This window comes from Nerophis ophidion, linkage group LG19, assembly GCF_033978795.1.
Source record: "Nerophis ophidion isolate RoL-2023_Sa linkage group LG19, RoL_Noph_v1.0, whole genome shotgun sequence".
Taxonomy (NCBI): Eukaryota; Metazoa; Chordata; class Actinopteri; order Syngnathiformes; family Syngnathidae; genus Nerophis; species Nerophis ophidion.
This window is the reverse complement of record NC_084629.1, coordinates 44,020,666-44,034,334: the sequence shown is the minus strand read 5'-3', so window position 1 is coordinate 44,034,334 and position 13,669 is coordinate 44,020,666. Positions and strand designations below refer to the sequence as shown.

The 13,669-nt window shown below is 47.3% G+C and overlaps 1 protein-coding gene across 1 annotated transcript in view; it reads left to right on the top strand.

Moving 5' to 3' along the window:
• The window catches only part of myo10l3 (myosin X, like 3), a 289,395-nt gene that overhangs the window by 156,007 nt on the left and 119,719 nt on the right, over positions 1-13,669 (top strand). The window contains exons 14-18 of the mRNA XM_061880088.1: positions 38-104; positions 3,053-3,145; positions 5,330-5,398; positions 11,742-11,824; positions 11,905-12,013. Coding sequence (XP_061736072.1) covers positions 38-104; positions 3,053-3,145; positions 5,330-5,398; positions 11,742-11,824; positions 11,905-12,013 — 421 coding nt within the window. The remainder of the gene's footprint in view (positions 1-37; positions 105-3,052; positions 3,146-5,329; positions 5,399-11,741; positions 11,825-11,904; positions 12,014-13,669) is intronic.

Genomic DNA, 13,669 nt, shown 5'->3' with positions numbered 1-13,669 from the left:
GTCCTTCTGCTTGTTCATTTCTGTCCTGTCCTGGCAGGGAGGGAATCCAGTGGGAGGCCATCGACTGGATGGACAATGCCGAGTGTCTGGATCTCATTGAGAAGGTAACAAGTCCGCCCCGGTTCCGTGTTGACATCCACTACATGGCCTCAAATATTGTTCAAAGTCATCAGAAGTCACAGATAAACGCGGCGACAAGCATCATGAAGTGAAGTGAATTATATTTATATAGCGCTTCTTCTCTAGTGACGCAATGCGCTTTACACAGTGAAACCCAATATGTAGTTTTTACATTTACAAACCAGTGTGGGTGGCACTGGGAGCAGGCGGGTAAAGTGTCTTGCCCAAGGAAACAAAGGCAGTGACTAGGATGGCGCGCTTATAGTTTATTCCTGTTATCAATCAATCAATCAATGTTTACTTATATAGCCCTAAATCACTAGTGTCTCAAAGGGCTGCACAAACCACTACGACATCCTCGGTAGGCCCACATAAGGGCAAGGAAAACTCACACCCAGTGGGACGTCGGTGACAATGATGACTATGAGAACCTTGGAGAGGAGGAAAGCAATGGATGTCGAGCGGGTCTAACATGATACTGTGAAAGTTCAATCCATAATGGATCCAACACAGTCGCAAGAGTCCAGTCCAAAGCGGATCCAACACAGCAGCGAGAGTCCCGTTCACAGCGGAGCCAGCAGGAAACCATCCCAAGCGAAGGCGGATCAGCAGCGCAGAGATGTCCCCAGCCGATACACAGGCAAAGCAGTACATGGCCACCGGATCGGACCGGACCCCCTCCACAGAGTAGAGTGGGACATAGAAGAAAAAGAAAAGAAACAGCAGATCAACTGGTCCAAAAAGGGAGTCTATTTAAAGGCTAGAGTATACAAATTAGTTTTAAGGTGAGACTTAAATGCTTCTACTGAGGTGGCATCTCGAACTGTTACCGGGAGGGCATTCCAGAGTACTGGAGCCCGAACGGAAAACGCTCTATAGCCCGCAGACTTTTTTTGGGCTTCGGGAATCACAAACAAGCCGGAGTCCTTTGAACGCAGATTTCTTGCCGGGACATATGGTACAATACAATCGGCAAGATAGGATGGAGCTAGACCGTGTAGTATTTTATACGTAAGTAGTAAAACCTTAAAGTCACATCTTAAGTGCACAGGAAGCCAGTGCAGGTGAGCCAGTACAGGTATATATGTATGTATATATGTATATAAAGGTATATACAGTACAGGCGTAATGTGATCAAACTTTCTTGTTCTTGTCAAAAGTCTAGCAGCCGCATTTTGTACCAACTGTAATCTTTTAATGCTAGACATTTACTTATATAGCCCTAAATCACTAGTGTCTCAAAGGGCTGCACAAACCACTACGACATCCTCAGTAGGCCCACATAAGGGCAAGGAAAACTCACACCCAGTGGGACATCGGTGACAATGATGACTATGAGAACCTTGGAGAGGAGGAAAGCAATGGATGTCGAGCGGGTCTAACATGATACTGTGAAAGTTCAATCCATAATGGATCCAACACAGTCGCGAGAGTCCAGTCCAAAGCGGATCCAACACAGCAGCGAGAGTCCCGTTCACAGCGGAGCCAGCAGGAAACCATCCCAAGCGGAGGCGGATCAGCATCACAGAGATGTCCCCAGCCGATACACAGGCAAAGCAGTACATGGCCACCGGATCGGACCGGACCCCCTCCACAGGGTAGAGTGGGACATAGAAGAAAAAGAAAAGAAACGGCAGATCAACTGGTCTAAAAAGGGAGTCTATTTAAAGGCTAGAGTATACAAATGAGTTTTAAGGTGAGACTTAAATGCTTCTACTGAGGTGGCATCTCGAACTGTTACCGGGAGGGCATTCCAGAGTACTGGAGCCCGAACGGAAAACGCTCTATAGCCCGCAGACTTTTTTTGGGCTTTGGGAATCACAAACAAGCCGGAGTCCTTTGAACGCAGATTTCTTGCCGGGACATATGGTACAATACAATCGGCAAGATAGGATGGAGCTAGACCGTGTAGTATTTTATACGTAAGTAGTAAAACCTTAAAGTCACATCTTAAGTGCACAGGAAGCCAGTGCAGGTGAGCCAGTACAGGTATATATGTATGTATATATGTATATAAAGGTATATACAGTACAGGCGTAATGTGATCAAACTTTCTTGTTCTTGTCAAAAGTCTAGCAGCCGCATTTTGTACCAACTGTAATCTTTTAATGCTAGACATTTACTTATATAGCCCTAAATCACTAGTGTCTCAAAGGGCTGCACAAACCACTACGACATCCTCGGTAGGCCCACATAAGGGCAAGGAAAACTCACACCCAGTGGGACGTCGGTGACAATGATGACTATGAGAACCTTGGAGAGGAGGAAAGCAATGGATGTCAAGCGGGTCCAACATGATACTGTGAAAGTTCAATCCATAATGGATCCAACACAGTCGTGAGAGTCCAGCCCAAAGCGGATCCAACACAGCAGCGAGAGTCCCGTTCACAGCGGAGCCAGCAGGAAACCATCCCAAGCGGAGGCGGATCAGCAGCACAGAGATGTCCCCAGCCGATACACAGGCAAAGCAGTACATGGCCACCGGATCGGACCGGACCCCCTCCACAAGGGAGAAGTAAAACCTTAAAGTCACATCTTAAGTGCACAGGAAGTTATGAGTAAATCAATTAAATATGTACCTACTTTCAAGCCGTTTCCACTCCATTCACTCGGGAAAACAACCCTCGTCCCAGTTCAGGCCTGACAGCTTTACTCAAAATAGGTCATAAAATGTCGGAAACGAGCTGTAATATCTTACTGAGATCATTTAACACTTAACACAAGTAAAACACTCTAACATAAAATCTGCTTAGTGAGAAGAATGATCTTATCAGACAGAAAATAAGCAAATATCACCCTTATTTGAGAGATTTGATCTTACTTATATTTCAGTTTTTGCAGTGTGTAGAAGTGTGTTATTTCGTATGAAAGATTGTGGTTTATGTCTTGTCGTTTCACGACCGCAATGCTCTTTTCTCGCCCCGTCTTTTAGAAACTGGGCATGTTGGCTCTTATCAACGAGGAGAGTCGCTTCCCCAAAGGCACTGACTACACCCTCCTGGAGAAGCTGCACAGCCGACACGCAGTGAGTCAGCACACACACAACACATCTTTCACGCTTTACCACACAGCTAACCACACGCACGCACAACTGCGTAAGACGATCCAGGGAAACCTCTGAGCGGTTGCGAGTTGAACGTCCGTGCTGCACCTGAAACGCACGCTCGCATGCGAAGGCGACAATGCTGAAATGTGAGGAGCCTCACTAGACTCGTGCACAAAAGAGTGTTCTTAGAACAGCGAATGCTACAAAATAAGCCTACTTTTTTTTTTTTTTTTTTACTTTGCAAGAATAAATACAGTTAATCCTGTTGCATCATATTTGTCCTGCAAAGCTACAAAACCATGTTGTTCTCTCTTTTTAGTTTGTTTAATGATTTGTCAAACCAGCTAAACTGTCTGGGGGCTTTTATATAATAAATACGGTATTTACGTCCAGCGGGAGTGTCGCAAAGCCCATTTTGGTGTCATTTCTATGGTGTTTGGGTCTGTGGGACCCATTTTCATTTTTTATTAAACAAAAATGATACAATTAATTAATTTTTCCAAATGAGACTCACTGACTTAGGCTCATTTTCTGTCAAGAACATTCAAACCCCGTTTCCATATGAGCTGGGAAATTGTGTTAGATGTAAATATAAACGGAATACAATGATTTGCAAATCCTTTTCAACCCATATTCAGTTGAATGCACTACAAAAACAAGATATTTGATGTTCAAACTCATAAACGTTATTTTTTTTGTTGCAAATAATTAACTTAGAATTTCATGGCTGCAACACGTGCCAAAGTAGTTGGGAAAGGGCATGTTCACCACTGTGTTACATCACATTTTCTTTTAACAACACTCAATAAACGTTTGGGAACTGAGGAAACTAATTGTTGAAGCTTTGAAAGTGGAATGCTTTCCCATTCTTGTTTTATGTAGAGCTTCAGTCCTTCAACAGTCCTGCGTCTCCGCTGTCGTATTTTACTCTTCATAATGCGCCACACATTTTCGATGGGAGACAGGTCTGGACTGCAGGCGGGCCAGGAAAGTACCCGCACTCTTTTACTACGAAGCCACGCTGTTCTAGCACGTGGCTTAGCATTGTTTTGCTGAAATAAGCAGGGGCGTCCATGATAACGTTGCTTGGATGACAACATATGTTGCTCCAAAACCTGTATGGACCATTCAGCATTAATGGTGCCTTCACAGATGTGTAAGTTGCCTATGCCTTGGGCACTAATACACCACCATACCATCACAGATGCTGGCTTTTGAACTTTGCGCCTATAACCATCCAGATGGTTATTTTTTCTCTTTTTTCCGGAGGACACCACGTCCACAGTTTCCAAATATAACTTGAAATGTGGACTCGTCAGACAACAGAACACTTTTCAACTTTGCATCAGTCCATCTTAAATGAGCTTGGGCCCAGAGAAGCCAGCGGCTTTCTTGGGTGTTGTTGATAAATTACTTTCGCTTTTCATAGTATCAATCAATCATCCATCCATCCATTTTCTACCGCTTATTCCCTTTCGGGGTCGCGGGGGGCGCTGGCGCCTATCTCAGCTACAATCGGGCGGAAGGCGGGGTACACCCTGGACAAGTCGCTACCTCATCGCAGGGCCAACACAGATAGACAGACAACATTCACACTCACATTCACACACTAGGGCCAATTTAGTGTTGCCAATCAACCTATCCCCAGGTGCATGTCTTTGGAGGTGGGAGGGGCCTATCCCCAGGTGCATGTCTTTGGAAGTGGGAGGAAGCCGGAGTACCCGGAGGGAACCCACGCATTCACGGGGAGAACATGCAAACTCCACACAGAAAGATCAATCAATCAATGTTTATTTATATAGCCCCAAATCACAAATGTCTCAAAGGACTGCACAAATCATTACGACTACAACATCCTCGGAAGAACCCACAAAAGGGCAAGGAAATCTCACATCCAGTGGGACGCCAGTGACAATGCTGACTATGAGAAACCTTGGAGAGGACCTCAGATGTGGGCAACCCCCCCCCCCCTCTAGGGGACCGAAAGCAATGGATGTCGAGCGGGTCTAACATGATACTGTGAAAGTTCAATCCATAGTGGCTCCAACAGGTGGAATTCTTTCCCATTCTTGCTTAATGTACAGCTTAAGTTGTTCAACAGTCCGGGGTCTCCGTTGTGGTATTTTAGGCTTCATAATGCATACATATCATGTCTCTTTTCAGACTAACCAGTTCTACGTGAAACCCAGGGTGACCGACCACCAGTTCGGCATTAAGCATTATGCAGGAGAGGTAATTAACACACACACACGCACACAACCACACATATACACACACACACACAAACATATAAACGCACATCAAATAAGCACAAATACAGAGTGGGACAAAATTTAAAACTGAACAAAGCCGCGGGCCAAGGTTGAACAAATTAACCTTTTAATGGGGACCCAAACAAGTTTTGCAATGAATATTAAACAAGCAAGGCTTAAATAGGGCAGCACGGTGGTACAGGGGTTAGTGCATCTGCCTCACAATACGAAGGTCCTGAGTAGTCCTGGCTCAATCCCGGGCTCGGGATCTTTCTGTGTGGAGTATGCATGTTCTCCCCGTGACTGCGTGGGTTCCCTCCGGGTATTTGGGCTTCCTCCCATGGAACAGGCAGAGCTTATATAACGTAATAGTGCAAAATCAACTTTCAAAAAACATTAATTAATTTAAAAAAAATAATGCCTCTTTTCTATTTGCAGCCTTCTGAGGTAAATATCAACATTAACTTTTTCCACAGGCTAATATATTCGAAAATAAAATACAAATGAGGTGGGCGGGGTTTGGTGGTAGCGGGGGGGTGTATATAGTAGTGTTCCGGAAGAGCTAGTGCTGCAAGGGCTCCTGGGTATTTGTTCTGTTGTGTTTATGTTGTGTTACGGTGCGGGTGTTCTCCCGAAATGTGTTTTGTCATTCTTGTTTGGTGTGGGTTAACAGTGTGGTGTAACAGTGTTAAAGTTGTTTATACTGCCACCCTCAGTGTGACTGAAATTCGGGATTCTCCTGGTAAAATCGGGAGGGTTGGCAAGTATGAAAATTAGCGTATAACACCGGCAGGCCAGCTCTAATGTTAAATTATTATTGCCTCAAGGGCCAAATGGAATTACACGGGGGGCCAGAGTTTGACACCCATGGTTTAACGCATCACAACAAAATTAGGCATAATAATGTGTTAATTCCACGACTGTATACATCGGTATTGGTTGATATCGGAATCTGTACTTAAGAGTTGGACAATATCGGGAAGTCGGCGAATAAGCCATTATCGGACATCTATAGTAAGGATTTGATTTTTCGGGGTGGTTTCAGATCACTGCCTTGATTCAGGTTTTTTTTTTTTTTAAATGGATTCTTTGCGATGAGGTGGCGACTTGTCCAGGGTGTACCCCGCCTTCCGCCCGATTGTAGCTGACCCCAAAAGGGAGTAAGCGGTAGAAAATGGATGGATGGATTCTTTACTTTTAGAAGATAGGGGCTTGGTGGAGGTCTGCGCTCATAAGAAGTGAATTACATTTTTGAAGTGAATTATATTTATATAGCGCTTTTCTCTAGTGACTCAAAGCGCTCCACATAGTGAAACCCAATATCTAAGTTACTTTTTTTTTTTTTTTTTAAACCAGTGAAGTGAATTATATTTATATAGCGCTTTTTCTCTAGTGACTCAAAGCGCTTTACATAGTGAAACCCAATATCTAAGTTACATTTAAACCAGTGTGGGTGGCACTGGGAGCAGGTGGGTAAAGTGTCTTGCCCAAGGACACAACGGCAGTGACTAGGATGGCGGAAGCGGGAATCGAACCTGCAACCCTCAAATTGCTGGCACGGCCGCTCTACCAACCGAGCTATACCGCCACCCAGTGTGGGTGGCACTGGGAGCAGGTGGGTAAAGGGTCTTGCCCAAGGACACAACGGCCGTGACTAGGATGGCGGAAGCGGGAATCGAACCTGCAACCCTCAAGTTGCTGGCACGGCCGCTCTACCAACCGAGCTATACCGCCACCCAGTGTGGGTGGCACTGGGAGCAGGTGGGTAAAGTGTCTTGCCCAAGGACACAACGGCCGTGACTAGGATGGCGGAAGCGGGAATCGAACCTGGGACCCTCAAATTGCTGGCACGGCCGCTCTACCAACCGAGCTATAACGCCACCCAGTGTGGGTGGCACTGGGAGCAGGTGGGTAAAGTGTCTTGCCCAAGGACACAACGGCCGTGACTAGGATGGCGGAAGCGGGAATCGAACCTGGAACCCTCAAATTGCTGGCACGGCCGCTCTACCAACCGAGCTATAACGCCACCCAGTGTGGGTGGCACTGGGAGCAGGTGGGTAAAGGGTCTTGCCCAAGGACACAACGGCCGTGACTAGGATGGCGGAAGCGGGAATCGAACCTGCAACCCTCAAGTTGCTGGCACGGCCGCTCTACCAACCGAGCTATACCGCCACCCAGTGTGGGTGGCACTGGGAGCAGGTGGGTAAAGTGTCTTGCCCAAGGACACAACGGCCGTGACTAGGATGGCGGAAGCGGGAATCGAACCTGAAACCCTCAAATTGCTGGCACGGCCGCTCTACCAACCGAGCTATACCGCCACCCAGTGTGGGTGGCACTGGGAGCAGGTGGGTAAAGTGTCTTGCCCAAGGACACAACGGCCGTGACTAGGATGGCGGAAGCGGGAATCGAACCTGGAACCCTCAAATTGCTGGCACGGCCGCTCTACCAACCGAGCTATAACGCCACCCAGTGTGGGTGGCACTGGGAGCAGGTGGGTAAAGTGTCTTGCCCAAGGACACACACAACAACCGTGACTAGGATGGCGGCAGCGGGGATCGAACCTGGAACCCTCAAATTGCTGGCACGGCCGCTCTACCAACCGAGCTATAACGCCACCCAGTGTGGGTGGCACTGGGAGCAGGTGGGTAAAGGGTCTTGCCCAAGGACACAACGGCAGTGACTAGGATGGCGGAAGCGGGGATCGAACCTGGAACCCTCAAATTGCTTGCACGGCCGCTCTACCAACCGAGCTATAACGCCACCCAGTGTGGGTGACACTGGGAGCACGTGGGTAAAGTGTCTTGCCCAAGGACACAACGGCAGTGACTAGGATGGCGGAAGCGGGAATCGAACCTGCAACCCTCAAGTTGCTGGCACGGCCGCTCTACCAACCGAGCTATAACGCCACCCAGTGTGGGTGGCACTGGGAGCAGGTGGGTAAAGTGTCTTGCCCAAGGACACACACAACAGCCGTGACTAGGATGGCGGCAGCGGGGATCGAACCTGGAACCCTCAAATTGCTGGCACGGCCGCTCTACCAACCGAGCTATAACACCACCCAGTGTGGGTGGCACTGGGAGCAGGTGGGTAAAGTGTCTTGCCCAAGGACACAACGGCCGTGACTAGGATGGCGGAAGCGGGAATCGAACCTGCAACCCTCAAGTTGCTGGCACGGCCACTCTACCAACCGAGCTATAACGCCACCCAGTGTGGGTGGCACTGGGAGCAGGTGGGTAAAGGGTCTTGCCCAAGGACACAACGGCAGTGACTAGGATGGCGGAAGCGGGAATCGAACCTGCAACCCTCAAGTTGCTGGCACGGCCGCTCTACCAACCGAGCTATACCGCCACCCAGTGTGGGTGGCACTGGGAGCAGGTGGGTAAAGTGTCTTGCCCAAGGACACAACGGCCGTGACTAGGATGGCGGAAGCGGGAATCGAACCTGCAACCCTCAAGTTGCTGGCACGGCCGCTCTACCAACCGAGCTATAACGCCACCCAGTGTGGGTGGCACTGGGAGCAGGTGGGTAAAGTGTCTTGCCCAAGGACACAACGGCCGTGACTAGGATGGCGGAAGCGGGAATCGAACCTGCAACCCTCAAGTTGCTGGCACGGCCGCTCTACCAACCGAGCTATAACACCACCCAGTGTGGGTGGCACTGGGAGCAGGTGGGTAAAGGGTCTTGCCCAAGGACACAACGGCCGTGACTAGGATGGCGGAAGCGGGAATCGAACTTGCAACCCTCAAGTTGCTGGCACGGCCGCTCTACCAACCGAGCTATACCGCCACCCAGTGTGGGTGGCACTGGGAGCAGGTGGGTAAAGTGTCTTGCCCAAGGACACAACGGCCGTGACTAGGATGGCGGAAGCGGGAATCGAACCTGCAACCCTCAAGTTGCTGGCACGGCCGCTCTACCAACCGAGCTATACCGCCACCCAGTGTGGGTGGCACTGGGAGCAGGTGGGTAAAGTGTCTTGCCCAAGGACACAACGGCCGTGACTAGGATGGCGGAAGCGGGAATCGAACCTGCAACCCTCAAGTTGCTGGCACGGCCGCTCTACCAACCGAGCTATACCGCCACCCAGTGTGGGTGGCACTGGGAGCAGGTGGGTAAAGTGTCTTGCCCAAGGACACAACGGCCGTGACTAGGATGGCGGAAGCGGGAATCGAACCTGCAACCCTCAAGTTGCTGGCACGGCCGCTCTACAAACCGAGCTATAACGCCCCAAGAGTGCATTTTTAGTTATTATGACTTAGATAAGGGCAAATATTAGCCTGATACAAGTAGGGACACACACACACACACACACACACACACACACACACAGGCACAATGCTGAATAGGATAATGGGCTTCCTTAGACAAGGGCCTCACTGTGAGCAAGGCAGCACAGTCACAAGTTTGGCATGGATGCTTATGGTAATGACTTCATCCAAAGAGGATACCCCCCAAAAGCCCTCCTCGTCCCCTTCCAGTGTTCCACTTTGCAGGCTCCTTGTGTCCGTTAGCTCCTTGTCAAACCACGAGACAAAACGACTGCCTCCTCCTAAAGCAGGGGGTCGGCAACCCGCGGCTCTTCGATCACTCTGATGTGGCTCAGGTGCTAAATTGCCGACCCCAACGACTAATCCGTGAGGTTTGTGGATTTTAGTGCCTCTCTCTCAAATCACCCGGGGATAACATCCTCCAATTTTCACCTGGACTACAATACTGAGTGTGTGCAATGATGGCAATGTCTTTAAAGGGGAACATTATCAGCAGACCTATGTAAGCGTCAATATATACCTTGATGGTGCAGAAAAAAGACCATCTATTTTTTTAACCGGTTTCCGGACTCTAAATGGGTGAATTTTGGCGAATTAAACGCCTTTCTGTTTATCTCGCTGGAGGCGATGACGTCAGAATGTGACGTCACCGAGGTAACACAGCCGCCATTTTCATTTTCAACACATTACAAACACCGGGTCTCAGCTCTGTTATTTTCCGTTTTTTGGACTATTTTTTGGAACTTTGGAGACATCATGCCTGAACGGTGTGTTGTCGGAGGGTGTAACAACACTAACAGGGAGGGATTCAAGTGTGGAGTTTGCATGTTCTCCCCGTGAATGCGTGGGTTCCCTCCGGGTACTCGGGCTTCCTCCCACCTCCAAAGACATGCACCTGGGGATAGGTTGATTGGCAACACTAAATGGTCCCTAGTGTGTGAATGTGAGTGTGAATGTTGTCTGTCTATCTGTGTTGGTCCTGCGATGAGGTGGCAACTTGTCCAGGGTGTACCCCGCCTTCCGCCCGATTGTAGCTGAGATAGGCGCCAGCGCCCCCCGCGACCCCAAAAGGGAATAAGCGGTAGAAAATGGATGGAAATGGATGTATATATATATATATATATATATATGTGTGTGTGTATATACCTCCTGTTTGCAACTTCAATTCACATTCAGTTTAAATCCATGGGATTCAACTAGAACTAGAATTTAATTGAGTTTCCCATCAATATACACAAGTGAGTGGTAGAGTGACCTTAAAGGGTCAAAAAGGCTCAATACTGGAATAGTTGGTCCAGGGAGCATCACAGGTCGACAAATACTTCTGCATGTCGCTTTACTACTTGCTAATATTTGTGTGAATACTTGTAATTGTGATTAAGATCGGAATTTGCTCTACTTTTTGGTGCTTTACGACGCTCGCGGCGTCCTGGAGAAGAACAGGGACACCTTATATATATATATATATATATATATATATATATATATATATATATATATATATATATATATATGTATGTATGTATATATGTCTATATATATTAATATATATATTTATACATATATGTTTGTATATATGTATATGTGTGTTTATATATATATGTGTATGTATACGTATGTATATATATATATGTATCTATGTATATATATGTATGAATGTATATATAGACATATATATATATATATATATATATATATATATATATATATATATATATATGTGTGTATATATATGTGTATATACATATGTATGTATATATATATATATGTGTTTATATATGTATATATATATATATATATATATATGTGTGTGTGTGTGTATATACCTCCTGTTTGCAACCTCAATTCACATTCAGTTTAAATCCATGGGATTGAACTAGAACTAGAATTTTATTGAGTTTTCCATCAATATACACAAGTGAGTGGTAGAGTGGCCTTAAAGGGTCAAAGAGGCTCAATACTGGACTAGTGGGTCCAGGGAGCATCACAGGTCGACAAATACTTCCACATGTCGCTTTACTACTTGCTAATATTTGTGGGAATGTGCTCTTGTTTTAGGTGCTTTACGACGCTCGCGGCGTCCTGGAGAAGAACCGGGACACCTTTCGAGACGACATATTGTTCATTCTCAAAGACAGCAGGCGAGCATCTTCCTTTTATGGAGTCCATCGGGTGCCCTCCCGTCTGACGCTTTTCCATCGACACTGTGTGTCCCCCCCAGGCTGGACTTCATCTACGACCTCTTCGAGCGCGTGGGCAGCAGAAACGGAGACGAGACGTTAAAGATGGGCACGGCCCGACGCAAGCCCACCGTCAGCTCTCAATTCAGGGTGGGTGCAAAGAGCGCTCCTATACAGCAGCCACTCACTCCACTATCACGGGTCCAGACAAAGCGCCGCATTGTCCTCCGTGTCCCGCTGCATGTGAGGGTCATTACACCCACGGCCGCGTGGAAGATAAGACATCTCGCAGAATGCTGTCTGTGTATCTGATCTGCAGGGAGGAATGGGGGCGGGGTTGCAGCTTTATTTGAGTTAGTTCGTCCTCACTGCAGTGCAGAGAGAAGAAGGGGGAGGATTTGGCAGGCTGCCCAAGCCTTTCCCGACTTGTAATGTTTTTACAATTAGAGATGTCCGATAATGAGATCATGTAGGACCAAAACGCTTAAAACAAGTAAAACACTTCAACATTAAAATCTGCTTAGTGAGAAGAATGATCTTATCAGACAGAAAATAAGCAAATATCACCCTTTTTGGAGATATTCAAGCTTACTTACATTTCAGTTATTTGCAGTGCACAATGCAACGCTAACACTTAAGTCTGGGGAACATATTCACCATTAATTAGTTGCTTATTAAAGTAACAAAGGCTTAAATTACAGTTATTTGGACACTGTAGGGCAGGGGTCGGCAACCCAAAATGTTGAAAGAGCCATATTGGACCAAAAATACAATAACAAATCTGTCAGGAGCCGCGAAACAAATTTAAAAGCCATATTACAATCCAGATAGTGTGTCATGAGATATAAATCAATCAATCAATCAATGTTTACTTATATAGCCCTAAATCACTAGTGTCTCAAAGGGCTGCACAAACCACTACGACATCCTCGGTAGGCCCACATAAGGGCAAGGAAAACTCACACCCAGTGGGACGTCGGTGACAATGATGACTATGAGAACCTTGGAGAGGAGGAAAGCAATGGATGTCGAGCGGGTCTAACATGATACTGTGAAAGTTCAATCCATAATGGATCCAACACAGTCGCAAGAGTCCAGTCCAAAGCGGATCCAACACAGCAGCGAGAGTCACGTTCACAGTGGAGCCAGCAGGAAACCATCCCAAGCGGAGGCGGATCAGCAGCGCAGAGATGTCCCCAGCCGATACACAGGCAAGCAGTACATCCTGGGTCCCGACTCTGGACAGCCAGTACGTCATCCATGGCCACCGGATCTGACCAGACCCCCTCGACAAGGGAGGGGGGGACATAGGAGAAAAAGAAAAGAAACGGCAGATCAACTGGTCTAAAAAGGGAGTCTATTTAAAGGCTGGAGTATACAAATGAGTTTTAAGGTGAGACTTAAATGCTTCTACTGAGGTGGCATCTCGAACTGTTACCGGGAGGGCATTCCAGAGTACTGGAGCCCGAAATGAAAACGCTCTATAGCCCGCAGACTTTTTTTGGGCTTTGGGAATCACTAATAAGCCGGAGTCCTTTGAACACAGATTTCTTGCCGGGACATATGGTACAATACAATCGGCAAGATAGGATGGAGCTAGACCGTGTAGTATTTTATACTTAAGTAGTAAAACTTGTGTTGGCCCTGCGATGAAATGGCGACTTGTCCAGGGTGTACCCCGCCTTCCGGCCGATTGTAGCTGAGATAGGCGCCAGCGCCCCCCGCAACCCCGAAAGGGAATAAGCGGTAGAAAATGGATGGATGGATGGATAGTAAAACCTTAAAGTCACATCTTAAGTGCACAGG